General features: G+C 44.4%; 2 protein-coding genes across 3 annotated transcripts; one reads left to right on the top strand and one right to left on the bottom strand.

Moving 5' to 3' along the window:
• Positions 1 to 102: 102 nt before the first annotated feature.
• On the bottom strand, positions 103 to 23081 carry HIF1AN (hypoxia inducible factor 1 subunit alpha inhibitor). Its single transcript, XM_025466914.3, has 9 exons — positions 22965 to 23081; positions 17703 to 17921; positions 17186 to 17436; positions 14225 to 14373; positions 12205 to 12350; positions 11293 to 11399; positions 10812 to 10875; positions 10465 to 10575; positions 103 to 9633 (listed from the first exon to the last, which is right to left on the bottom strand). Exons 2-9 carry the CDS (start codon positions 17877 to 17879, stop codon positions 9589 to 9591), a joined length of 1050 nt encoding a protein of 349 aa, XP_025322699.1. The 5' UTR covers positions 17880 to 17921; positions 22965 to 23081; the 3' UTR covers positions 103 to 9588.
• NDUFB8 (NADH:ubiquinone oxidoreductase subunit B8) lies at positions 23069 to 27652 on the top strand. Of its 2 annotated transcripts, none has more exons than XM_049103653.1 (5): positions 23069 to 23205; positions 23464 to 23590; positions 24890 to 24989; positions 25397 to 25549; positions 27466 to 27652. In XM_049103653.1, exons 1-5 carry the CDS (start codon positions 23121 to 23123, stop codon positions 27556 to 27558), a joined length of 558 nt encoding a protein of 185 aa, XP_048959610.1. In that variant the 5' UTR covers positions 23069 to 23120; the 3' UTR covers positions 27559 to 27652. The 2 variants fall into 2 exon arrangements, with proteins under 2 accessions (XP_048959610.1, XP_025322700.1); XM_025466915.3 differs by having other exon boundaries at positions 25397 to 25552.
• The last annotated feature ends 19 nt before the right edge of the window (positions 27653 to 27671 follow it).

Genomic DNA, 27671 nt, shown 5'->3' with positions numbered 1-27671 from the left:
ACTCCTACAGGTATTAAAATGACAGTTGGTTAAGTGCAAGACTTCTTTATAACTTTGACTTTTAGTCACAATTCCTAAGGCTCTCCTGGTTGAACTCTGATCTTTTTTTTTTTTTTCAATATTTTTATTTATTTATTGAGACACACACACACACACACAGAGGCAGAGACACAGGCAGAGGGAGAAGCAGGCTCCATGCTGGGAGCCCGACGTGGGACTCGATCCCGGGTCTCCAGGATCACACCCCTGGCTGCAGGCCCGCTGTGCCACCAGGGCTGCCCGAACTCTGATCTTCTTGCCTCCACTCCATTCTCCACTCCACTCCAAAGCCCCTGCGCAACTGGCTTTCCCCCTAGCATTCAGCACCCAGCTTTTTTCTTGAAAAATTTTCACCTCTCAACATTACCTTTTGTTTACTCACCCCCATGCTGACCAGATAACCAGAGTACCCCTACTCCATCCCCAATACTGTGGAGTTCTGCCCCCTTCTCAATTCTCCCCGAGTCATACTTCTTTAAGGCAACAGATCTCACTCTAGAAAGGAAGAGAAATCTGATATTACTTGTTCGTACTAAGGCATGGATAACGAAGAACCTTTTATGCTGGGTAAACTAGATACTTCCTAAGGGGTAAAGAAATAAAAGAAAGGAAACAAACATTTACTGGGCACTTAATAGGCACTGTGCAGTGAGCTGTTTCACGGGAGGTGTCTCGTTTATTCTCAATAACCACATGAAAGGGCCTGTTAAGAAACCAAAGCTCAGATATGGCAAGTGATCTGACCATCTCAATATTGGGAATGGTGAAACCAAGATTCAAACCCAGTCTATGCAACTCCAAAACTTGCCCTTCTCACTACACTGCTTTTCTTTCTTCAATCAAATCCTTCCTAGTCAAATGAAAGAATAGTGTCCTGGTGGGAAATGCTACCTTACCATTTCCACTGGAAATGAGGGGGGCACTACTCTGTGACCACTTGCAATTCTGTAGCCCATTCACTCTGGAAAAGCTCTCCTAAACCCTCACCCCAACAACAAACATACAGTGCTCTGTTTAGACAGCATTTTCACATATGTTGTCTCATCTATCCTGTAAGCAAGGTAGCAGCAGTTACTAGCCAATTTTAAAGATGAGAATGAAGCCGAGACAAACATGCTCAAAGTCACCCAGCCTGTGAAAAGTACACCTAAGATTCACACATAAGTTCACTGTCCCTGATCCTTCTGTTCTTTCCACTCAGCCAGTGTCCTCCACAGACACTCTTCTGTCCCATTTCCTTTGTTCTTCTGGGGATTAGGTGGTCAACAGTGCCTAGGTCTTCGCCTCTGTTTCTCAAGACCCCACCTTGGCATAACCATCTTTATCTCTAGTGCTGCCTTTCAGGCATTCAGGCTCTTACAAAGACTTATGGTCTTTTCCATTTTGCTCTCCCAACAAGCCATCTCCTCTGAGATTCTGCTTTGAGCACTGTGTCCTGAGACAGTAGGATCCCAAAAGCCCTGATGCCAGCAGTTTCCTTCGCTCCAAGCACTAACTAAACACTGTTCACAGACATCTGAGTCTTAATAATAAACCATTTCCTAAGAATTCATGCTGAACTGAGTATTTTTAAAACATTCCCACATATACTTAAGACAACAATGCAAGTCCTGTGCTATTTCCCACCCCTCAGAGATGAAATGGCCAAGACTGAGAGCCTTTAAACTCACCTAAAGATAGAGTCAGGAAGCAGCAAATAGGGACTTCAAACCCAGGAAGCACATCTAATGCCTCTATTCTTATCAGGACATCACATAAACCCTTGTGAAAGCAAGGATCACACTGACAGTGAAGTGGGTACGATCAAATAACATAAGTCATAAGTCAGGCTCAAATAACATAAGTCAAAAGCTCACTACTTAAAAACTTAGAGGAAACCTTTTAAGCCCATGGTTCTGCTGCCTCTAGATAGTATGGTGGCCTCTGCACCAATCTCCTTGTCTCCTGTGTCCCTGTCTGCTTTGCTGCCACCTTGTACACACCTTCAGTGACTCTTATCCCTGCCGGCAGCAGTTCTGATGCTTTCTATTGTCACTGACATTGTGCTTCGGATATTTTTAATATTCCAGAAAAGAGATTTTGGAAGATCATTCCCCATGACAGTGGTATGATAGGGTCCTTGTGAATCCGGTCACTGAGGAGTAGGGACTGTTAACATGTGCAGGAAAGTTTATACTCATACCTCTGCTCTGTTCTGCCTACAAGTCAATAACTAGACTTGCCCTGAGATTAGAAGCAGGACTTTAATTGGAGAGCTAGATGAGGAATAGAGGTGAAGGCTTTGAGAACCAGAAGGGCTGAGCCTTGCTATGGAATTTACTCTGCTAAGACTTTCTTTACAAACTGTATTTCACACATCCCTGATAAGGTAGATAATGTTATCCTCGGACAATATGAAGGAGTTACAAGCAATTTGTCATTTGCCCGAGGTTATACAGAACGCAGATCTAGGATTCAAAGCCAGATATGCAAAGCCCTCGTTCTCAACCACTATCCTATGTTGCACTATACACTATATACTGAAGAGGTAATAAAAACCTAGTCCAGACATAGGTGAGATTTTGGGTTAAGGAGCAGGGCTTCCCTCAAGGGCAGAACTGACCTCAATGACCAGGTAGGTTTTAAGCAAACTGAATAAAGCACAGCAACATTTTCTGGGGCCAAGGAGAAAGGCTTCCAAGGCCTGGAGCCAAAGAAATCTAGAAGCAAAGAGGTGAATACAAGGTGACTACAGGATGGTCTACAGTACAGAAATGACTTGGCACAAGCTAGAGAGGGGGTCTTCTCCACCCATGAGGCTGGGGACCACGGTCAGATGTAAGATGTTGTGCATGGCTATATAGGGGCACTGCAGAGAAGCCTGGCTCATAGTGGGGTGGCTGGGCATTAGGGCAGACTTGTGATCAGGAGATCTCAGTGTGGAAGAGGCTGAGAATTCCAGGCAGCCAGAATGTATCTCAGGCTGACATCTGAGTAACCGTACCAGCATTTCTTCCAAGTAGAGTGGCAGAGTGGCTCCAGAGGCCAGAATGCAGATAGACTTCTCACAAAGAGGACAGTGAAAGGGCTACAAAGGAGCAAGTCCAATCCATGTGTACTCCAGGGCAAACCTAGACCAGTAACCAAAATGATTTCCAAAGATTTCTGTGACTAACCAAAGGGTTTTCTTTTGGGGCCCATCATCTGGTTCCTTCCTAGGAGTTATTAACAAAACCCTTAAACACAGAGGAGCAGTGTTTGGGAACTGGCAAAGCAGCCAGAGGAGAAATGTATGCTCTTTATTACTTCCCAACCCCTGGTTCTCTTCCAGATACCAGCTTAGACTATGTTACTTCCTGGAGGAAGCCTACTGTGAACACCCAATTTCTCCTCTGCACATCTGTGATGCTAACTTGCCTGCTTGGTGTCCCCACTGAACTGAGAGCACATGGGTACAAACTAGTACAGGGTCCAAAGCAGAAATGCTCCAGGACACTTTGAAAATGCTAGCTATTAAGATTCCATTCCAGTCTGTTATTTTTCTGAATTCTCTTCTGAATACCCCTCTACCCCAGAACCATCTTAACCTACATATAATTTAAATACTTTGCGGATAATGGAATGAAACTGAACCAATGGAGCCCAACATGACTGCTGTGGTATCTCACAATGTGAAGTCAGCGTAGCTCCAGGAGTGATGGGAACCCATTCAGCTGCCCTCACCCCTCAAATGGTATAAGGAAAGCTCATACCTGATGGTTTCTTACCCTAATCCTGGGTGGGTGTGGAGAATGATAAACTCTGGTCGACCAGGCAGAAGGCATCAGACACTTCCCTGTTTCCCTCCCTCTAAGGTTTAGGTACTAAGGCCCTTTTGTGTGCCTTCAACTCAGTAACGGTGTCTACAGGACATTTTCCTTGTTCTTTGCTACAGTTTTCTTGAGAGAAGAGAAATCACTGGAAATCTGCTCACAAACCACTAAGATCAAGTTTTTGAATAAGTTACATAATAAATCTAACAACCACCACCACCACCACAGCCATTTATTAAGTGCTTGTCAGGTACTGTGCTAAAGCTTTACATTGTTTCAGTTAATCCAACAACCCTGAGGTAGATATTCTCAACATCCCCCCTCAGTTCAATACATATCATTAGAGTTGAGGAAACTGAGGCTCAGAAAAGATAAGTCAATTATCAATGTTAAACCTGCTAGTTAAGTAGTAAAGCTAGAAATCTGAACCAGACACCTGGCTCTAAAATCCATGCTTTAAAACATTATCTGAGACTGTTTCTTACTGGAAGTTAAAGGACATATACTCCTTCCCCAAATACTACCTGAAACCCAGACTTCAGGTAAGGAAGAAGGTGAGGCCTCACTATTTCACTTTAGTCAGCTTTTGTAAATACTTGGAGGTGTCAAGATAGCCTGGGTAAGCTGATCACCAGGTCCCTGCCTTGCTACCCCAGCTTCCACAGCTTTTCTCATAAGACCTCTGCTCCTGGTATCAACTACTCAGTATGCTGTTTCTCTTCCAGCAATTGCTGAAATCCAGAGGCCAGCCAAACTTGGTGACTCAGAGCATTGCCAAAGACACCTGAAATAAACTAGGAGACATTCACAAAATGCCCACCATCCCTGACTGTAAGGCACACAGATGCATTTAGATGGGAACACAGAACTGCTTTTTCCACCCTCGCTTGCCAGGCCTGGATCCATACCTGGGGATTCTCCTACCCAATCCCTCCTCACTGGCTCTCCACTATCTAAGACTCTAGGTACCCTCCCCTCACCCAGCTCTGGAGGCCCCATAGACTGCAGGTCCCTGGGCCTCAATGTTGCCAGTGTCTAAGGCCTCGTCCCCTAGAAACGTACCAGAAAGTGCTCAGTTTTGGCCACACTGAGGACCCAAGACCTATGATGATTAAACAGAGATAGTTGAAGACTAGCAAAAGGGCCACCAGAGTTAGAAAAGCTAATCAGACTGCATAGAATTAGCAAAAGGATGCTAAGAGGGCAGAGCAGACGCAGAACAAATGAGGTCAAAAAAGGAAGATAACTCAAAGATGCTCAGGGTCAAGCCTAGAGGAGAGAGATCCTAGAGAAAGTCTATCCAAATATTTGCAGCCATAGGGCTTTTGAAGAAAGGACAACCGTTTAGGAAAAAGGTCCTTGGCTGAGGGCGAGACTGGACAGAGGGAGCCTGAGTGGGAGAAACTGAGGGAGCCCTGGAAACGGAAGCTAGAATATCTCTTCATGCAGGAAGCTTGAGAAGACACTAGAGCATTCAGAAGGACTGAAGGATGAGCACTGAAATTTCCAGAGAAGAACAAGAAAAGGGCTGAAAAACCAGGGCCTCTGGAACCTCATGAGCCACTTCCAGGTGCATCCCCGCATCCATCCTGTTTGGGTAAAACTAGTCACTGAGGGCTATTCCCCACTGCCCTACTAAAAACTCCATACCCAACCTGGAAGAGTAGAAGCCTCAGAGAGATGCAGTCCTGTCTGTGGGAAGTTCACACTCTTAAGAGGAGACAGAGAACCGTAGAACCGTCCCTGTCCCCAATCTCTGAGGAAGCCTCTGATCTAAGGAACCCACCACATGCAAGTCACAAAACTGAGGAACAAACAGCAACTAGTGCAAATTAACATAGTGCTTGAAGTGTGAAGACAGAAAGAATGCATATTAAGGTGCCACGGAGACCTGGGAAGATACAAATTGGGATCCTCCACACCTTAGGACTCAGGCCACAGGATGTCATCTCATCCCCTGTGCACACTCCTGGGTGGGGTGCCTCAGTGCCCTTCAGCAACTACTTTGGCTGCATGGACTGGGAAAAAATCAACATTGCCAGGAGGCCTGGAGTGAAGAGTCCCCCCACTGAGGAGCCCCAGGCCTTGGAGGAACCTGGTAGGAGAGCTTGCTCTCTACTATCTTCCTCCTTTTTCCACAATCTTTCATCTTGTTCTCACAAGATTCATGGCCTCATAACCTCTGGCTGTTTTGTGTGGTTTCCTCTCCAACTAAGTAGAAGCTTCTAGGGGATAAAAACCAGGTTTTCTCCACACCCTGCAGTGCTGGAATGCAACAAACATTTGTCACAGGTGGGCTATCTGGAGTATTGATTGAAAGAATTTTTTCCACAAACAGCAAACACGTCAAAACCATTCCATTAGTATTCTTTGCCCTAACACTTGCATTTGACACCCACCTCTCTGATGGCTTATGCCTATATACTGTATCCAGCTCAGACTGAGGATTGTGCCTACCTAGGGTTTGTTAAGAAACATCAGCCCAGCCCGCTTGTGGGAACAATGGAAGGGTATGTGGCCCAAGAGTCTTTGGTGGGGGCAGAGGGAGGGTGTCCCCATACTAGGCTAGCCCATTGATAAGGATCCTTCCCCTCTCTGTCTCCTAACAGATTCAGATTAATGATCGCTCATTCCTAATTGTCAAATTTCTTTTCCTTCATCCTGTGTCTAATCACCAGTGACAGAAACCATTACGCAAATGAGAGCATACGACTTCCCCCAACTGTTCGCGTTGGTAAAAACCTTGTAATTTAGAGCTCTGATTTGTAGGGGAAGCTGGTCTCCCCCAGGCATCCTGGGCATCTGCTCAACTGATGCCCAGAACAGCCCCTCCTCCCTCCCCTGAATTCCAACCCCCCAACAAATATTTGACTTCACAAAAGAGCAGTTTCCTGTGTACCTGCTGATGTGAAAATGGGAGCCTGTAACATGGCAGACCTCCATTCAGGTCCAGAGCCCCACCACCTTCCCTTGGCTCCACTCTGCTGGCTAGCATGGTAGTAAGCAACAGAGCAGATATGTTTCTGCAGCTGCAAGTAGAATTTGAGCTTAAACAACCCTAACTTAGCCCTAAGTGAAAAGACTAGATCTTTTCCTTGGGGGAAAAGGAGGCAACAGAACATGAATAAATGTTCCTAGTTATCATCTAGAACTGGATCTTCAATCCTACAGGTGCAGAAGCAAGCTGGGAAAAGTTATGGGTCCTATTCAAGGAAAAAAAATGCACTGGGATCTAGAACTCAGTTTCCCCACACTCCTTCCAGCACTCTTAACTTAGAACAGGGCTTCCCAGTAGTTCTCCCAAGAGTCCAAAAAAGCTTTTACCCTAAGCTATACCTTGTGGACCCTCATGGACAATGCCCAGTGGCATGAGATCTGAGGACGGACGATAGTTCAAGGGAAGTGGCAAGGTAGGAGAACCAACAGTTTTGTGGATAGGGAGTAGCAGGGGGTTTGCAGTCAAATTAACATTAGGTTCAAATCCTGATTGCCACTAATCACTGAAACCTCTCTGAGTCCATTTCTTTAGCTGTGAAAGGAAAATACCTACCTGGCAGGATGAGAACCAAAGATAAAAGCACTAGGCTGTTATTAGGTGTCTTAATAATCAGGGTCACTATTATATTACCCAAGGGTCAGGACCAATCCTGTAAAGGGCCCTCCTCCTATGTCACCTTAGGTCAGATCTGTGTCAGCACAGCACTCAACAAGGATCAGTTGAGTGGCACATGCCTCCCTGCTGCACATCACCCACATCTTTGAGGGCTGAGCCAGGAATACAGCAGACCTGCTAAGGAGAACAAAAATAATCTGCTACCTTTCAAAGTTTGACTGTAGTCACGTTTATCCTCTGCCTTGTTTTCTTTGCTAATGCTCCTCTTTCCCAAGAAATGGAGGGATGGAGATCACTGCAATCACATTTTCCAGCATTGGCTATATTTGAAAGAACTACACTTGAGAAGGTAGGTACCGTGTTTGCACACCCACACTGCATCAGAGAACCCCAGAATGGGGCACTAAAAATAAACACCCCTATCCAAAATACACACACAGGTGCACACATGCATACACACACACCCTCTCAGTCCATCAGTGCGCTGTAACTGTAAACTGAGCTTTGGGGGTTAGAGCCACAGCTCAGACACTGAAAGTAAACCTTTGGCAAAAAAAAAAAAAAAAAAAAAAGAAAGGAAAAACCCCAGAGTTTTCCAACTCTTCTTTCCTTCCAGACAGAGAGAAGGGGCATAGAGATGGAAGTGGAGGTGAGAAAACAAAGGGCCATAAGGCCACCATACTGCCCAATTCCAGTGGCCCCAGTTCTACTGAATCATGTGACTGATGGCCCTTTGCATTGTGCAGTGCCCAGCTGTAAGCTGTAGCCCTGAGAGGGGTTCCCACAAGTAACAATGAACAGAAAAGGAAATTCCACTTCTGTGCTCCGTCAGTTGCCCTGACTTTCAAGGGTGTTTGTGGAACATTACAGTGGGGTCTGGCAGAGGTGCTGGCTTTAAGAGGCAAGGCTACATTTTTGTCCTTGACCTGAGGTGGATGACAGGTGGTAAGTTAGCTACCTAAGCTGGACCCCATTTCATCTACTCAGCCAGGAAGCTCCAAGGAAGAGAGGATGTGGCCTGGGCAGGGAGGGTCACAGGACCTGGAGGCTCTAGCCAGTCAGCCTCAAGCAGGTTGCAGTGAGACCTGACCAACATCCAATGGCTAAAACTGAGTTTAAAAGCTTTAGGCTAGGTCAGGCAGTACTTCCCTGGGGCTTACACTGTATGTCCCACTGGGTAAGGTTAAGCAGTGGAGAAACTTGGTAAGCAGAGAGGCAGGCCAGTGTGGATGGGGACACACAGACACACACACACACACACACATACAGACATACAGACATACACACACACACACACACACACACACACACACACACACACAGGCTTATACCCCTAGAACCTAGAGAAGCCACTACTAGGAGGACTCCCTTGGTACTCAGCACAGAGAGCAAGAGCTGGTGCCGAAAGAGAGAAGCTGTATGTGTCTCTAGTTTGGAACTTGTGCATGATCCTTGGGTTTCATGTCCCAAGGTTCTTTTCTATGTATGGCTTGAGCTTAAAGGTTCAAGTTGGAACTCTCTAATTCTCTCACAGGAAGGTCATCTAGGCTCTTAGAGGCAAGCCTCCTTCTCACTCTCACCATTAGGAGTCCCAGTAACCATTCCCACCCAGCCTAGAGCCTGACTGTGAAAACTGTGAAAACTGGAAGGAGGAAGACTGGCCCTGCAGCCCAAACATAGTGGGCGTCCAAGACCATCTAACTCTCAGGCTGAGGCACTGAGGTTGCAGGAGACAGGACTGAGAGCCAGCAGTGGCATCCTGACCCAGAAGGAGAAAGCAAGGAACAGATACATACACGCGTGTGCATGCACACACACGCACACACATCCCGAGGGTGACAGATGGACACACACAGACGTGATGACAACCAGAAGCTGGGACTCCACACACTGAATGCAGGACCTTAGGGGGGGCAGAGAGGGAAGATGCTGGGGCACAGAGGCAAGGGCAAGAAGTCCCTCCAAATGGGAGTGGAGCGCCAACCACCCTGCCTTGCCCCAAACACCTGCCTCCAGGGCCATGGCAAGAGTCCAGTCCATTAAGTGCAGCGTGCAATACTAGCGCTTGGAGTCTCCTGTCCTCATCAATGAAGCGGTGTGGACGGGCTAGCAGTCACCTGGCAGGAGGCCTCGACTCCTGGCAGGCTAGTTGTATCGACCCTTGATCATTGTGTTCAACAAGGGCCCCACCTGTGAAGAGACATGAGGAGCCAGTCAGAACTGCCTGTCCCTTGGCCCTGGAGCCAGACATGGTGTGTCTTGAAGCATTGTATGTCCAGCCAAGGGGAGGGACAAGGCTTTCATTCAATCTTGTAAACCCCCTAGCCTACTCTCTTCCTGGAGAATATTCCAGGACATGGCCCTCTCCTCTGGGCCCATATTGTATTACCTTCCCTCTCACAATACCCTGTAAACAGCACCAAACTGACAGACAGAGGTCAGAGGAGCCAATAATCCCCCAAAACCCAAGAGTGCCTGCATGCTTCTTAAATGAGTTTTAAGAAGGTTAAATGCGTCTGTATCCCGAAACGGTCACCTGCAACTGGGGCTGGTGCCACCTCCCAATCCCACAGGTCCTCTGGATGCTGAGGCTATCCACAGAAAGAAGGCAAGAGCATTACAAATACCTCCCCTGGGTACCCAATGGGCCACTGGCACACCTGTGTGGGAAGCAGGTCTCAACATTACCTAGAGCAGCCTTGGCACAGCTGGGAGAGCGTGAGGAGATGCTTTACTGCTCACTTCCCATTCCAGAAGAATCCCCTCAGGGGTCCCCAGCTGGCACACAAGCCCCATGGGGAACATTACCACTAGCATGGAACAGATTATAATTGATCCACCAGTCAAGCCCAGCTCTCACCAGAAAACAAAGATTTTTCTGAACACGCCCATAACCTCTATGGAGAGAAAGGACACCAGATACTGAAACAGAGCTATGGAGAATGTGACACCAATCCTGATTTTCCCTGGTCACTCTTGCCCACTGGGCCACAGGAGTGCCACCTTGGGGCAGCCACATACCTCTTGTGGGTTCCCCAAGGCCTCTCCAAGCATCTTCTCAATGTTTCTCATTATGGCCACTTTCTGATGGGCTTTGAGAGGATATTCAATTCTCTTAGGGGTGGGGGCCCCCTGCAAAGGAAGCAGCAGCTCAGGAAATGCCTTTAGCAGCAGCAGGCTTCAGTATAACCCATGATTCCAGTGCCTTCACCCCTTCTAAGAAACCCAGTTTGAACCCAACCCTCCTTCATCTCCCCAAAGACCTAGGAATCACTTTTAGAGACAGCCAACCTCCCCACCCTGCCCCCAAATCATTTATTACACCTACCTCACCCCAATCCCATCTAGAGGAAAAAACCCATATTCACCTTATACCAGAAGTTCACAGTGATGGTAATCCCCCCATTTAGTAATGACTCTATGTGATGCCACCTGTAAGAAAATAAACATGCTCCTGTTTGCCACCAATATTCTTTAGAAGGAGAGATGGAAAACTAGGAAAAGTCCAGCTGAAACAAATTATAAGGACATTATCTTTATATTCATCCTGCCAAACAGACCCCGGAATCAGAGGCAGTGGTGTTCAGTTTCCAAATACAAAAGAGCCAAGAATAGTTTCTCCAGCCTCAAGCCTCTGGGATCTCTTTGGACCTGAGGAACTGTCATCTTGTCTGAGAGATTAGGTTGTTATTTTCCCCATGTTCAGTATGCTCAAATCTGGATATGCCAACCTTCCTGTAGATCACAGAAAACTAATCCTGCCACAACTCAGAAGGGACACAGATACAGCTTTTCTGGGAATGGGAAAGAAAGCTCTCAAGAAGCCCCCAGTCCTAATCCCCTCCTCACCAGTACATTGGGATGTAAAGAACATCACCAGGGCCAACCACTGTTTCATAACCAACCACGTTCTGGAAATTGGGAAACCTCTCGTAGTCAGGATTGTCAAAGTCCACCTGAGAGGTTCAAGAGAAAGAAAAAAAAAAAAATCAGTCAATCACCAAATCTTTATTGATAACTGTGATGTGCTAGTTTGGTGGCAATAAAAAGATGGCTTTCAGAAAAAAGATGTGTTTAGAAATTATATTCAGCAGAAAATACCATATACACATTAAACGTACACGCTCTCTCTCAGAAAACGGTGTAAGATAGGCCATGCTTGAAGATTAAGTGATAAAGAAACCTGGGCCTCAGTGTTCCTGAGGTCAGAAGCCAATCATCACAGCTCGCAGGTTAGAAAACCTACTCATGGCCTGCAGATATGAGGAATGAGGATGTATCCTTCAACCAGATCCTCTGAAACTTTCTCTCACACATATAGTCCTGCCAGCAAAAACTCCTGCATGAAGTGGCTAGGCAGTTTTCTCCTCAAGAAAGGAGAGGACCTCTCTGGTTGGCCATAAGATCAACCAGATACTTCTTTCAAATCCAAGAAAGACAGTAAGTAACATATGACAATTCTAGCATTCTCCTTATCAAAAAGTAGCAGCATCCATGACACAGAAAACAATTATTAAATCCAACGGAAACATACACATTCAAACAGGATAACCAGAGTGCACCAGCAGCAGTGATGGGGTCTGCCCTCCAGAATTAGCTCAATGGGGCTGTTTATCATTATAAACACCTAGGGACCACCACAAGGGCCTGGATTATATGAGCTACACTGTGAAATTATCCTGAGTTTATCCACCAGAAAGGAGAAAGACATGCCAACCCCAGATCCCAAAGGAGTTCTATACCCTCCTCAGACCTCCTCACCTGGCTCTGTCTGTCACATGGGTGATGAACAGGATATGGGTACAGGCACTCAAACTGATCCGGAGGGAATAAAATGCATCGCTTGTGGCCTTTTATCTGAGCAAAGAAGTTCTGCTGCTCATCATAGTGAGCAGGTGTTACATTTCCTGTAGGAGGAAAGACATTTTCTTATTCAGAGCAATGGCTCTACTGCATAGGCTGGAGGGGAACCCAGCCTGCCCTCTCAGCTAAGGGTTCCCAATCAAAATTTCAAGCAGAATCAGGAAGATCTGATAACAATTACAACTCTTAGAAAATTAGCTATTACCCTTTCAGTGAGTAATAGGTTGTTCAGAAACCATTGCTGGCTAAGAGTTCACCATCGATTAGAGCAAAGCAAACTTTCATAAATGATGCTTCTGTCCTTACTGGAAGCAGCAGCACATCAACATGATATTCATAAGTCTGGCAAAGTAATATACTGTGCATACTTGTACTCTTCTTGACTACAGCAAGAATTCAAGGGTAGCAAAGCAAGTTACAAACAACTGAAATGACTGGTATCAACAACACATGCATAATCTTCTTTGACAGTTAACCAGTCATTTTAAGTTGTATGGATATATACTTGCTTTGGGTAGCTGTTTTGGAGCTCAGAGATTCTCAACCTTTGCTCCCACTTTAATACACCTGTGGAATGCAACACTTCTTAGAACAACAATGGGGCTGTTAATTTTCATGGAGGCATGGGGAAAGCATATCAGATTCCTGAAGTGTTCTATAATTTGAATAAGGCAAATTATTTAAGGTGCTAACTTGAATTAGTTCTACCCTAGTGTATGTATGCTCCATTTACTCTTTTTAACTGGGATCTCATCTGTTGTCTATCCTTTGCACAATCCCTGAGAGCCAAGGGGCCCTCTGCAGGGCATGGAGTTTAAAAAACATTCCCCAGGTCTTCCTGGGTAGGCCAAGACAGCGTGGCCTTCTTTACTGTTAAGAGTCCAAGTGTACCCTCAAAGGAGATTTGCTCTCTCAACCCTACCTGAGGGATCTGCTTCTGTGCACTCTACCAAAGGGGAGGAAGGTAACAGAAAAACATAGCTAAGTCAGTCAGAAGACTAGCTCCTGGCGGGTTAATCAAGAGTTGGTTTCTAAGAGGCAGGTTAGGGGTACAATCCATAAGCTTCATTGGTAGAAATCTTAACAATGACAGCAAAGGATCCTAATCTGAAGAAAGGACAATAAAGGAGGAAACAAGGCTTCAGAACCCAGTAGTGAATGACAACAAATAATTACTCTGCTTCTTTGTTTAATCCAATTTATTCACCATTTACTAAGTACCATTTACAGGTCTGGCCTTGAGCTAGTACCAGAAATAAAAGTAAGAAAGAGCTAGTAAGCAGCTCTCCTTCCTATGATTGGAGTTCAAAGGCTTCTCCGCTCATTCAAACGGAAGGGAAAAAAAGAATATATTCGCATATTTGCTCGTGTATGCATAAAATCCTCCAACAGGATACACGAACAACTAATAACGTATGGTGCCTCCAGGGAGGGATATCGGAAGGCTGGAAAATAGAGGAGTGGAAGAGAGATTTATCATTACACGCCTATTTATACCTTTTGGACTTAACTCCATAAATACGTTAACCTTCAAGAGATAAGGTCCAATTTATATTGAAAAAATAATCTTTCCTCTTCTACTGAAATAAAAATGTTCTGAATACAGAAAATTCAATAAAGAATAATATTGCAGGAAGATTCCTAATACCTAAGTATACATGCTCATGCAGCAACTGAGGAAGGGAAGAGAGAACTAATTTTCCTTTTTAGAGTGCATAAATCGCTTTATGTGTTATCTCACTTAACCTTCATAGCTATTTATAAGATACTATCATATTCCTTTCACAGAAGAAGAAGCTGAGGTTTAAGAAAGTCAAATGACTTGTTCAAAGTCATAAAGCAAATGAGTGGTGAAGACAGGCCTGGAAATCAGGTTTGTGTAACTCCAAACTATGCTGCTTTCTGAAAGACTTCTTACCTTCCATGCCGATGAGCAGCAGGTTGGATGTCAGCTGTCCCCAGCCACGCTTTCCCTGTTGCTTATTAATCCAGTTCCAGTTAAAACCCAAGAAGTCCATGACAATCTTCCGGCCCACAGTGTCATTGAGTGTTTGCTGCAGATACAACCTATGTTCCCTGAGAATAAAATGCCATTAGTGCACATACGGTCCTTTGGCATGGCCTCCACACACCTGGAAATCCATATCCACATCAGTACCTTCCACAGAGAACAGCTGCAGCCATGCAAATCTTAACCAAGACAGATTCTCACAGAACTGAATCCTTGTCAATCCTTGCTTATCCTTCTTTGAATTCTATTCAACACCTAACTTGCTACTTTAAAAAGAAGTGATTCCTTTTATTTTTTTTAAGTAAGCTCTACACCCTTAGTGAGGTTTGAACTCACAACTCTAAGATAAAGAGTTGCATGCTCTACCAACTGAGCCAGACAGGCACCCCTGAAGAAATGATTCTTAAACTTTTCTGGATCACAGCATAAATCTAAGAATCCAAGGAACATTTCTTTTTTTTAATTTTTTTTTAAATTTTTATTTATTTATGATAGTCTCACAGAAAGAGAGAGGCAGAGACATAGGCAGAGGGAGAAGCAGGATCTGTGCACCGGGAGCCCGACGTGGGATTCAATCCCAGGTCTCCAGGATCGCGCCCTGGGCCAAAGGCAGGCGCTAAACTGCTGCACCACCCAGGGATCCCCAAGGAACATTTCCATAAAAGTTTACATACACATAAGACTTTCATACAATTTCACAGATTCCTCAACACCTATTCAGAGTCTAGAATGATCAATCAGCCTTTCTCCAGAGACTCTCAGGGCTTCAGACATCCTCTTTGGCTCTCAATGGGGCTCTATCTATTATGACAGATCATATTACTGTTCACGAAGAGCTAGTTCCCTCCCTGTGGAGTTAATTCTCGTGTATCCCCTTGCAGCCACGCTTGCTTATTTAACTCGCTTTGACCAATGAGACGTCCACAAAAATTATTTGTGTTGCTTCCAAACTGTAATTTGACTACCACCACATTTCTTTCCTTCTGCTAATCAGCTGCAAGGTTTCAGACTGTAACTGCTGGGGCAATCTGGGTCCCAAAATGAAAAAGATGGCTTAAGAGCAGAGCTTATACATGACCTACGATGGACATGCAGCATAACTGTTGTTATAAACCTAAATAAACCTTTGTTGTTTCAAGTCACTGCCTCTGGCTTGAAGCCTAGTTTATCTTAACTAATTCAGCCACCTCTCTGTAGCAGCCTCCTACAGCTGAAGGCTTCATCAGGCTTTCAGCAGACCCAGGGTTCCTAATACACCGAGGAAGACCAGAAATTACTTAACAGATATGAAAACCCAGACACATTTGCTCAAGTCCCACAAGGAACATTAATAAAAGGGCAAACATGAAGACAAGACACAAAAGGAGCCCTGTAAGGAGCCCTGTTCTCGTCCTGAGAATGTTACTTCAAAGGGCTCAAAGGTATCTGAGTGCCTAGAATCAGGATATTTAAGGCAATATTACTAGAAATCTTGATAAGTTCTAAACAGTAGCTACCTTTTGGGAAACAAGGAACCTTCAAGACTCGAACTCAACCTTTGTACTCTCCCCAGAAATAAAATATTCATACAAAACTTTTGCCAAGTAACTTTGAAAGAGGCAGACCACTCACCAAACATGAATCCAAACAACTCCTATTACATCTCTACAGTAAATGGTCAAAAGTGCTCAAAGAGGAATCACAGAATTCCTTGAATCATAACAACCTGCCCAATTCCACAGTGGAACTGACTGGTGGTAAAGTCAGCTGGTAGGGCAAAACTTGTGCATAAGAAAAAAATTTTTCTTGAATCACTCATCAAGTACAGACTACACTCATAGCATATACTTAGTGAGGCAAACTACTCTTCCTTTGGGAGGCAGGAAACTTAAAGTGACTGAGGAATGAGGAATCATGTGTCTTTTCTCATGCTCCTTCCATTGCAAATGTTCATTCGATGCGTTACATTCCACCAGCACCATGCTATGTAAAATTTGAGGAAACTTAAGCAGAAAACTTATGTATTTTTAAAACATAAGGAATTGATCAATCAGTTGAGACCCTGGAAATTCTTTTTTGGTCAAAGTTCTAGCACTATGATAGCTGCTAAATGTCAGGAAGACACACACACACACACGGTATTTCAAATCCATTCGCTCAGCCACATGCTGCTGAGCGAATGGATTTGCAGAGAGTCAGGAAAAAAACTGAGGCAGGAGACTAAACACAAGCCCAGGGTTGGGCACCACGTGTGAGATGGAGATACTCAGTGAAAACAATTCCCCAGAAGCAATGTTATAGTGTGGAACTGAAGGCTGTCTGGGACCTATCAAAGAGGCTATCCTCACATATAAGGATAAAAGCACAGAGAACAGTCAGTTCTGAATGTGCCATGATATGGGTGCAAACTGACAATCTCAGGGCTAAATCCAATGATAGTTATTTTTTCGTTTTTGTATGGCACCTCACAGTATTTTTAAAAATCTGAATTAGCTGCCCACATTTAAAAGTAAAAAAAAAAAATTAAAGTAAACATCCTAATTCCTGGTTTCTCAAAAAATACGAGTGTATCTGGCAACCTTTCACTCCCAAGTGGAAACAAGAGTCAAGTAATGACTTCTCATTTTGACAGGGCATATGCTTTCAGATTCATTGTAGTTTTCACCGAAACAATTTCACTCATTTTGTTCGCCTACCTAACCCTTCTATGTGACTGTGACTGTCACTTAACGAAGATGACAAAAAACTACAGAGTCACAGTTCAAGTCTAATAATTGTCTCATCTCTGAAGTTACAGAACTCATCCAACTCCTCCATATGCTCAAATAATTACAAGAAAGGAAAATGGATACCCTTGATTCAATGGAAAACCACGATCTGGGAACCTACCTCTCTTCCCCTCCTTGCTGCTGTATATCCTGCAGTTTCTCAACAAACTCATGAAATTTCATTTCCTCCCTGTTGGACCTGGGTTTAAAGTTCTGGAAGTTAGCCATCTTCTTCTCATCATAGTACAAGAACTTGTGGGTGCTGGCACTGTACACAGAGAAGTCTCCGTTGCCAATGTTCTCCTGCAGGTATTCAAGGTCCCATTTCAGAGCAGGATACACAAGATTTGTGTCTGTCAGCACCACAGGCTCCTAAGTGAAAACAAACAAATGAAATCATCCCAAGGAGCTGGCGGATTCTTGTCCCATGACTCCAACAACTTCCCCAATTCGGAACACTTTCTCCAGTGAAAAAGCACGAACTCCGTAAGTCCCATTTCTCCTCGCCTCCTTCTCTATCTTCCCTTGAGCCGTAGTCCACAGCCCGGCCAATGCCCGACTTGTGTGACCATTCGCTTTTGACTTCTCTCAACCAGGTCCCTTCCCCCTCCCCCTTCGGACGGGGCCCCGCCCCCTACCTCATTCTCGATAAGCTCCTCCGCCCGGGGGTCGCTCTGACTCAGACGCGGGATGGGCCGGGTCGGGAAGCTATAACTACGCAGTTGGGACTCATCCCAGGCGAGGCTGGGGGCTTCAGCCTCTTCCCGGGGTTCTTCAGAGCCGGAGGCCGCAGCCTCCGTTGCTGTCGCCGCCATGTCCGTCGCTACAGACAGCCCCACCGGAACCGGAAGCCCCGCCTGTTCCGGGTAAAACACAACGGAAACCATAGAGATGGACTGCGCGCGAGAGCAGTCCAGAGACACAAAGAACGCGGAACCCGGCGTGGGGGAGCTCCCCCTGGAGGTGACCGACAGCTTTACACTCTGAGCTCCGCCGGTGAAGACTTGGGGCACAGAAGTTAGACCCACTCACTCACTGATCACCTGGTTAACGAATCCCCCAAATATTACTGCTGCGTCAGTGTGCCCAGGCCTATACAAGAAGACAAGAAGAAATCCAGTTTAGTGGGGCATTGAACTTTACCGTCATGGATGGGGAGCGAAGCAAACACTTGACCTACTTAAGGAAGTCAGAAGGAAAAGCAATTAGTCAGATTGATAGATTTGGGCAAAGGTTGCTCTAAAGGCCTAGACAAAAGATAGATGGCAAGTTGAATTCTTTTAAAATCAAAGATGGTTATCTGTTTTTAGCATCATTTTATTTGTCTCTCTTTTTTTCTCTTTACCATTTAAAGATGTTTAGGCCATGGGACCAAGCTTATTATTGATGGCCAACCATGAGCGTTCTGACATTTTCAAACAATTTATATTGGCTATAAAAGGCCTTATCGGGATCCCTGGGTGGCGCAGCGGTTTGGCGCCTGCCTTTGGCCCAGGGCGCGATCCTGGAGACCCGGGATCGAATCCCACGTCAGGCTCCCGGTGCATGGAGCCTGCTTCTCCCTCCTCCTGTGTCTCTGCCTCTTTCTCTCTCTCTATGTCTATCATGAATAAATAAATAAATCTTTAAAAAAAAAAAAAAAAGGCCTTATCAATTACTTCAATGGAGTATTTAGGCGATTTTTATGAATGACTGTGGGAGGCCAAATTCTAAGATGGATCCAAAGATTTCCATCCCTTGGTATACATGCTGTATAGGTCTCCCTCCTTGAATAAGAACAGGTCTTATGAATATGATAGGTTATCCTCCTGCGATGAGGTTATGCTATATGGCAAAAATGTAATTAAGGTTCCTAATCTGTTCATTTTGAGTTTATCAAAAGGGAGATTGATCCTGGGTAGGCCTGATCTAATAACTCTAGCTCTTTAAATCTGGGTCTAGAGGTCAGTGACAGAAGTCAGAAAGACTTGAAGCCAAAGAAGTTCTCCTATTGACTTTGAAGGAGAAGTTGCTATGTGGCAGAGAATGGTAGGTAGGCTCTAGAAGATAAAAAAGGCTCCTGGTTGGCATCCAGCAAGAAAGCAGGGGCCTCAGTCCTACAACTGCAGGTACTGAATTTTGCCAACAACCACTGAGCTTGGAAAAAGACACAGAGCTTCAGATGAGGACAACAGCCCCCAGAAATACCTTACTTTTAGCTTGGTGAGACCCTGAGATGAGACCCACCTAAACTCTGACTGGACTCCTGACTCATGGAAAATGTGAGACAATTAATTTGTGTTGTTTGGAGATGCTAAATTTATGGTAATTTGTTATGCAGCAATAAAAAACTAATACACTAACTTAACTACATAATTATGGTACAGTGACTATGCTACACCAAACTGATAATGGGATTACTTCTGTGGAGGGTTTAGGGTTGTGGGTGCCAACCAAGGCTTCAGTTTTATCTGCATGTTTGGATTTTTACAAGAGCATATTAATATATACCCTTGGGAATTAAGAATAATTAGAGCAAGAAGATTTAAATTACTAAAATCAAGAAAGAAAGAGTCATTACTACTGGCTTTACAAAAATAAAAAGGAGTACAAGGGAATACAATGTACAATGGTATGCCAAAAAATTAGATAACCTGGATGAAATGGGCAAATTCCTAGAAAGGCACATACCATCATAACTGATTTAAGAAGAAATAGGAAATCTGAATAGACTTACAAGTGAAGAGATTAAATTAGGAATAAAAAAATATTCCACAAAGAAAAGCCCAGGACCAAATGTATTCACTGATAAATCTTACCAAACATTTTATTTTATTTTTAAAAAGAGTTTATTTATTTATTCATGAGAGACACACAGAGAGAGGCAGAGACACAGGCAGAGGGAGAAGCAGGCTCCCTCCAGCGAGCCTGATGTCAGACTTGATCCTGGACCCCGAGATCCTGACCTGAGCCAAAGGCAGATGCCTCACCACTGAGCCACCCAGGTGCCCCATTACCAGACATTTTAAAAGGCACTAACACCAATCCTTTACAAACTTTTGGAAAAAATAGAAGAGAGAACACTCCCCAACTATGGGAAAAGCTATCCTGATACCAAAATGAGACAAAGGTATCACACAAAAAAGGGACTACAGACCAATAGCCCTTATGAATATAGTTGCAAAAATCTCCAACAAAATACTAGGAAACCAAATCCAGCACCGTATTAAGGGAGAAGAAATGTGTGGGAAATATCAGAAAGGGAGACAGAACATAAAGACTCCTAATTCTGGGAAACGAACTAGGGGTGGTGGAAGGGGAGGAGGGCGGGGGATGGGGATTAATGGGTGACGGGCCCTGAGGGGGGCACTTGACGGGATGAGCACTGGGTGTTATTCTGTATGTTGGTAAATTGAACACCAATAAAAAATTATTTTTTTTAAAAAAAGAAGGATTAAATACCATGACCAGGTAGAATTTATTCCACAAATGCAAAGTTAGTTCAACATCTGAAAATTAACCATATTAGTGGAAGAAAAAAATAATCACATCATCTCAATAGATGACAGAAAGCTTTTGACAAATTCCAACACCTGAAAGGATAAAAATGGGGTTCCAAAGGACACCATCAAGAAAGTAAAAAAGACAATCCATAGAACAGGAGAAAATATTTACAAAGTATATAGCTGATAAGTGACTTGTATCTAGAATACATAAATAACTCTTACAACTCAGCAATAAAAAGTAAACCCAATTAAGAAATGGAAGAAAGACTTGAGTAGACATTTTTCCAAAGAAGATATACTGTAACCAATAAGCACATGAAAAGATGCTCAACATCTTTAGTCATCAGGGTAGTGCAAATCAAAATCACAATGAGATACCTTTCACAGCCATTGGGATGACTATAATAATAATTTTAAAAAGACAGTAGCAAGTGTTGGCAAGAAGGTAGAAAAATTGGAACCCTCTTATGCTGCTAGTGGGAATGTAAAATGGTGCAGTTTCTTTGAAAGTTTTGTAGTTCTGCAGAAAGTTAAACATAGAGTTATCCTATGATCTTTCTTTCTTAGCAATTCTACTGCTAAGTACATACTGCAGAGAATTGAAAACATACATCCACACAAAAAGCTGTACAAGAATATTCACAGCAGCATTATTTATAATAGCCTCAACGTGGAAATAACCCAAATATCTATCAACAATGAGTGTTTAAACAAAAAGTTGCAATCAATATGACAATATTATTTGGCCATAAAAAGGAATGAAGAATTGATATATATTACAACCCTGGACCAACCTTTTTTTTTTTTTTTAAAAAGATTTTATTTATTCATGATAGTCACACAGAGGCAGAGACACAGGCAGAGGGAGGAGCAGGCTTCATGCAGGGAGCCCAATGTGGGACTCGATCCGGGGTCTCCAGGATCGCGCCCCGGGCCAAAGGCAGGCGCCAAACCACTGCGCCACCCAGGGATCCCTCCTGGACCAACCTTGAAAATATTATGCTAAGTGAAGTAAGTCAGACACAAAAGGTTATATGTTGCTTGATTCTATTTATATGAAATGTCCAGAATAGGCAAATCCATCCAGACAGTAGATTAGTGGTTGCCAGGGGCCAGGGGTAGGGGAGATACACTAACAGGGACAGGAGTTCTTTGGGGGGGGGGGGTAATGAAAACAGTTTAGAATTAGTGGTGATAATTGCATAACTTTGTAAATATATTAAAAATCAATTTTATTGTATACTTTAAAGAGATGAATTTTATGGTATGTGAATTATATCTTGATAATAGTAAATAAATTAGGGATGCCTGGGTGGCTCAGCAGTTGAGCGTTTGCCTTTGGCTCAGGGCATGATCCTGGAGGCCCCGGGATCGAGTCCCACATCGGGCTCCCTATGAGGAGTCTGCTTCTCCCTCTGCCTGTGTCTCTGCCTCTCCTCTCTCTGTGTCTCTCATGAATAAATAAATAAAATCTTTAAAAAAAATAGTAAATAAATTATAGCCACTCTTATTTGACCCAAATTAGGTCAGGGCTTGCTATTGATTGAATGCAGATATTGTACAATTATTTTCAACATCAACTAGTGATGCTTATTTACAAGAGGGCAAGTTGCTGTGAAGTATGGCAATTGGTATATTTATATGGCAAGTGGTATATATAATTGTTATTGTTTATATGGCAAGTGGTATATATAATTGTTATTGTTTTAGTATATATTTGAGAATGTCTGTAATAATGGATTCTGCAGCAACACAGTAATCACCCTAAAAGTTGTTGGAGATGTATGTACATTTATATTGTGTAAATTATGCAAATCCTGTTTGTGTAAAAGTGAAAACATAATCGTATGCAAACACGATAATATCCCCCATTTTTCTATTAAGCTACTTTGTTAACTGTGGTCTGGCTTGATAGCTATAAATGTAAGTCCTAGCCAATCTGAGGCTTTAGCTAGTCTGAGAAGAGCTGCTTTAGATGCTAGGATTGGTTTTACATTTGTTGGGTTGAGGTGAGTGGGACATTCAAATATAAACACGGAGTAAAATTGAGGAGCGAATTCCAGGCCGATTTGTGTGTTGCATCATTCCTCTACGAGATCAACCAACTTGCAGAACAGAACAAGAGCAAGGAAGACCACGGGCTGAATTTGAAGAATGATCACGTTTGGGGACTAAAGGAGGAAGTGCCAGTGAAGGAGAGGAAAAAGGCAAGCAGTCAAGAGAAGGGATTAAGACAGGCTCAGTTGACTTGTACTGCATCTGATATGCTTGGGTTCGGTGTCCCCATTATCCCTGGAAGTGTCTAAGTCAGCTGATGGAGAAAGGGACACAATATGAGATGTCAAAGTAGTGACCTGATTGATTTTCTGTCCTCCCCGCTTTCCCTCTCCGCCTCTATCCATCTTCTTTTCTCACCTTCCCTGCAGCTTCCCAACACGGTTTAAGCCCCGCCCTTGTGGGAGCCTAACGACTTTCCTTCGCTACTGGCTTCCCTTGTCGCGTTTGGCCCGGCTCGGCCGCCGTGACGAGGCCTCTGCGCATGTGCAGGGTGACCCGGGGAGGAAGGTGAAGATGGCGGCGGCCAGGGCTTGGGTCCTGGGAGTCCGAAGGCTGCAAAGGGCTACCCGGACCGTGGTGCCGTTGGGTGCACGGACAGGTCCGCGAGAACGGGCGAGGCCCGAGTGTGGGGATGCCTGAGGTTTGGAGTGTGGAAGGTTGGGGGAGGAGGACATCGCGGATACCGCAGGGGCCGTGTCCGGCGAGGGGCGGAGGAGGAGTCAGTATACCCAGAAAAAGGTGTCAGGATTCTCACTGGTTCCCTGAAGCCGGGGTCGCCGCAGCCACCGCAGCTTGAAGCCTTCGGGGCGGCAGGAGGGACGGGGTCTTTTCTGACTCGCCCTCTTCTGATCTCCAGCTTCGCATATTACCAAGGACATGCTCCCGGGGCCCTATCCCAAGACCCCGGAAGAACGGGCCGCCGCCGCCAAGAAATATAATATGCGGGTAGAGGACTACGAACCGTACCCGGATGATGGCATGGGGTGAGATGCAGAGTCTGCTCGAAGCCGGGTAGTGACGGGAGATGGCCAGCTGGGTTGGGTGGCTTGACTCAGACCATTTTCCCTGAACCTTCTCGTGACCCCTCAGAGTCAATGGTATGGGTGACTTTCTCGGGGGAGGGAGGTGGGAAGTGATGGGTGAGCAGCTGCAGCCTAGAGGACTTCAATTTTCTCCTTGGCTCGGGCTGTTTCCTCAAATGAGGAAGCCGAGATTTTAATAGTTCCCTTGAGGACCCCTGAATAGCAGGAACTTTCCTTGGCTTCAGCCAGAGCACAAGGTTTCATTTAGATTGAGCATCTGCTGGGCTCAGGTGCTGTCATTCAGGCACGTGATCAGACTGGAACCGGACTCCTGTCTTGAGAGCCTTATTTGTAGATGTAGTACTCTATATTCATCTGTATATCTTTCTTAAAAAAAAAAAATCTTTGTTCTTATGGCTATGGAAGTTGTAACTGTCAATCAGGTTAAACAGCCAACTTCTCTATTCCAATTGATGTTATCCATCCGTCCTTTACGTAACATCCCTTTGGTTAGTTATCTGAAGTGATTACTGTCAGGTTTATTTTCTTTCATACATCACTCTTCCAATAGTGGTTTTAGCAGCTCCTATTCCTCTTGTTGTTTTCCAATCATTTTCTGTGACACACGACTAGTTGTCATCATTTTCTATGTCTCTGATTTTTGTTGTGGACAAGAGTAACCTTAGGAGCAGTGTGTAAAAGTTGAAATTGGATTTGTTGGGGAAGACCCAGCTTAGCAGGAAGTCCCATAAGGTGTCTGAGACATGGAGATGTATGCTAACTTGGTGGTTGGGAAGCAGTTACTATGAAGAGAATGCTTTTCTAATCTGGACCCTTGTTGTTTGTATTCCAATTAGCTGGGTGACCCTGGGTTCAGACTAAACTTCAGTTTCATTTTCTATCTAATGAGGGAATCAGAGTGATTGATTGCTAAATTCCCTTCCAGCTCTAACATTATAACATTGCATGACTTTTTTTATTGTTTTTTTTTCTTTTGACTTTTTTTATTGTTGAAAGAAGGTAAGAAAAACATGTATGTTATAATTCTTCAGAGTTTGACACAGTCTTTTATTTACACTTTGGACTTCTGTGATTAGCTCTGTGCTTAGTGACTATAAATTGATTTGAAAGTGGGTTTCTCTGTCTTTAGGTGAGTCAGTTATCTCTATTACTTGGTTTCTCATCTCTAACATGAGGGGACTTTGAATTGTCTGAGTGAGGCTGCTCAGAGCCCCTTCCAGAAGTTTTTCTGTCTCTCAGGTATGGCGACTATCCGAAGCTCCCTGACCGCTCACAGCAGGAGAGGGATCCATGGTATAACTGGGACCACTCAGACCTGAGGTTGAACTGGGGTGAACCGGTGAGAGATCCATATCCCATTTGACCTTTCTTCCTTCTCTCTAATATCCCGTGAGGATTCTTTATTTAGCTTAAATGGCACTTTGCTGCCTAAGCAACATTAAGGTTTTCTCCCCAAAGAAACAAGATCCAGTGGTCTGAGATCTGAGGGTCCATGTATGATACATAGGGTGGGACTTCTGGAAATAATCAGAGCTCTGTACTTTGATTGAGCTGTCTTTGGTCAGCAGAACCTAGCTCTAAGCTAGCACCTAGTCCTATGTGCTAGAGTAGCTCCCACTTGACTCTCAGAATATTGCCCCAGGGCAGTAAAATACCTTTCTTGAAACTTGTGTTAGGCTCTTTTGCACACTGCCTGCCTTTTGTAGGAAGAGCAGTATGTGACATGTAACTGCTTTTCTGCCATAGATGCACTGGGACCTTGACATGTATATCAGGAACCGTGTGGACACATCACCCACACCCGTTTCCTGGAGTCTCATGTGTAAGCACCTCTTCGGCTTCGTGGCCTTCATGCTGTTCATGTTTTGGGTTGGGGAGAATTACCGCACCTACCAGCCTGTGGTGAGTATCTGAGAAATGCTCCAGTAGGCACATTTACTTAGCTCTGTTTCCTGAGAGAATGAAATCTCTGTGCAGTAGGGATCCAGCCATTGCCAGGCTTGGCTTCCTATTAAGGCCTGTGGAAAGCCTTACCCATTGACCTGGCACAAGTATCAGAGCACTGCTCCATGCCTATTTCTTGGGTCATTCTGAGTGAGAAGAAACAATTTAGGACTAGGTAAGAAATGAGAATGTGTTAAGTCAACTAATCTTCTAGAGTTGCCATTTGGGGACTACACTTACCAATTATATTTTAGCAAGTGATCTTTCAAGGTTTAGTCAAGGAATCTAGACCTCAAACTGTATTCTTTGCTGGAGATGTGAAGGGCACTTCCTGTAGGGTACCGGAAGCAATTGTTTACTATAAGCACAGACAGTTTTATTTTGGAGAGTGTAAAGGACATGGAAAGTATACTCTTTGACTATAAGGAAGTTTGATTTGGATAAGAATAAAATGTAGATAAATGACACAATGAGCAACATTGAAATATAGGAATGTGGCAGTTTTAATGTCCATATGTATGTAGTGAACATTTGTGTTAAGGGGTATGAGGTGCTGTTAAAAAAGAAGGATCATGCTAGATACTAAAAATATGTATAGACTTCTGATGGTGTGGAGAAGTTGGGGAGAACATTTGGGACAAGAGAACATAGAAGGAAGGAAAAGGAGAGTAAGTTAGCTGGAGTGGAATAGGCACATAAAATATTCCTAGATAACCAGCCGTACTGGTTACCTAAAGAGAGCTGCTAAAAATTCAGATTTCCTGGTTCAGTAGCTCATGGTAGGGTTCTAGAATCAGTATTTAACAGGTAATTTTCATGTTCTGGGAAATTAGGTGTGGAAATTGCCTGTTAAAAAACATTGTGAGGTGAGTTGATAATTTAGGTTGGGAAGCTTTGATTATGTAACTAGGGATTTGGACTTAGTGGTATAGTAAGCTATTAATTCAACAAATATTTATGAAAACTCTTCTATGTACCAAGTACAGATTGTGCTAGAAGTTGGGGATCCAGTGATGACTTGGTCTGCCTCTAGGCAGCAGGGAGCTATGTTGAGGTTTTGAACAGCCAAGTGACATAACGAAGGCTAGGATTTTAGGATGATTAATCTACAGGGTAGATTGTACGGGAAGGAACTAAAAGCAGGCAGACTGTCATGTTTGCAGTTGGCTGCTCAGTGCTACCTCTGCAGAGATAATCAATGTCCTGATGGTAGCTGGTATGTCTGTGTGCACTGACACGAGCCTTCCTACCAAGCCCCAGGGGCTCCAGGCTGGAGAGTGCACGTAGGGCTGGTGTGAGCACTAACTTCACTTCAGGAGAGCAAGAAACACAGTGTGGCTCTTCCATTTTTCAGTTCTGTAAGCACATCACCCTTTTCTCCTCCCCTTGAGCTGTGTTCTCTGACAGCTGTTTGTTGGTAAAGCCAGCAGCCCCTAAAGCACGTCCCAGCCGTGTCTCCTCTGTGCTTTCCCCCACTGCTGCTCCTGCACGCCTCATTTGCTAGGCCACTTTAGTGGTGGAACCATTAGAGGCTGAGTGACTTAAAGGAGATTGAGTCTGTCTCAACCCCAGGAGAGAGTGGGATGGATGGATGCATCGTCTCATTTAGAAAGCACTCTCCCTCCCTCCTTCTCTCTCTCTCACTCATACACACAGAAGTGTAGGCACCACTTCTCTCACAATCTAGGCTTTCTCTCTGCCTTGGGCTGATGAGGGAAGAAGAGTGCTGTTCCTGCTGTTCTAGCCCAGCTGGGTCTGACCAGAGGCTACCTTGTACCCATTTACAATGTGTGATTGTTAACTCAGAGTGGGGTATAGCCAGGTATTGGCTGGGATGTATGCTGTCTTGCTGACCTGTGTTTTTTCCTTAGGGGCCAAAGCAGTATCCTTATAATAATCTGTACCTGGAACGAGGCGGCGATCCCACCAAAGAGCCTGAGCCAGTGGTTCATTATGAGATCTGAAGTGGCTTCATCAGCTTTGTGCCCCTTAACTGACTCCTTCATTTCTAGAGATTTAACCTTAATGAAATCCCTAATAAAATTTAGTGCTGTGGTATCTGTGCCTCATTTCCCCA

Source organism: Canis lupus, chromosome 28, assembly GCF_003254725.2.
Source record: "Canis lupus dingo isolate Sandy chromosome 28, ASM325472v2, whole genome shotgun sequence".
NCBI lineage: Eukaryota > Metazoa > Chordata > Mammalia > Carnivora > Canidae > Canis > Canis lupus.
The sequence above is the reverse complement of the archived record's forward strand: the minus strand, read 5'-3'. Positions and strand labels throughout refer to the sequence as shown.

Excerpts from the sequence above, each read along its gene's own strand:
- NDUFB8 (XM_025466915.3), top strand. The coding sequence starts at position 23,121 with ATGGCGGCGGCCAGGGCTTGGGTCCTGGGAGTCCGAAGGCTGCAAAGG. Across the intron at positions 23,591-24,889 it reads TACCCGGATGATGGCATGGG|GTATGGCGACTATCCGAAGC; the intron begins GTGAGATGCAGA and ends TCTGTCTCTCAG. Across the intron at positions 25,553-27,465 it reads ACCGCACCTACCAGCCTGTG|GGGCCAAAGCAGTATCCTTA; the intron begins GTGAGTATCTGA and ends TTTTTTCCTTAG.
- HIF1AN (XM_025466914.3), bottom strand. The coding sequence starts at position 17,879 with ATGGCGGCGACAGCAACGGAGGCTGCGGCCTCCGGCTCTGAAGAACCC. Across the intron at positions 11,400-12,204 it reads CATGTGACAGACAGAGCCAG|GTGGACTTTGACAATCCTGA; the intron begins GTGAGGAGGTCT and ends TGAACCTCTCAG. Across the intron at positions 10,576-10,811 it reads CTGTGAACTTCTGGTATAAG|GGGGCCCCCACCCCTAAGAG; the intron begins GTGAATATGGGT and ends CTTCCTTTGCAG.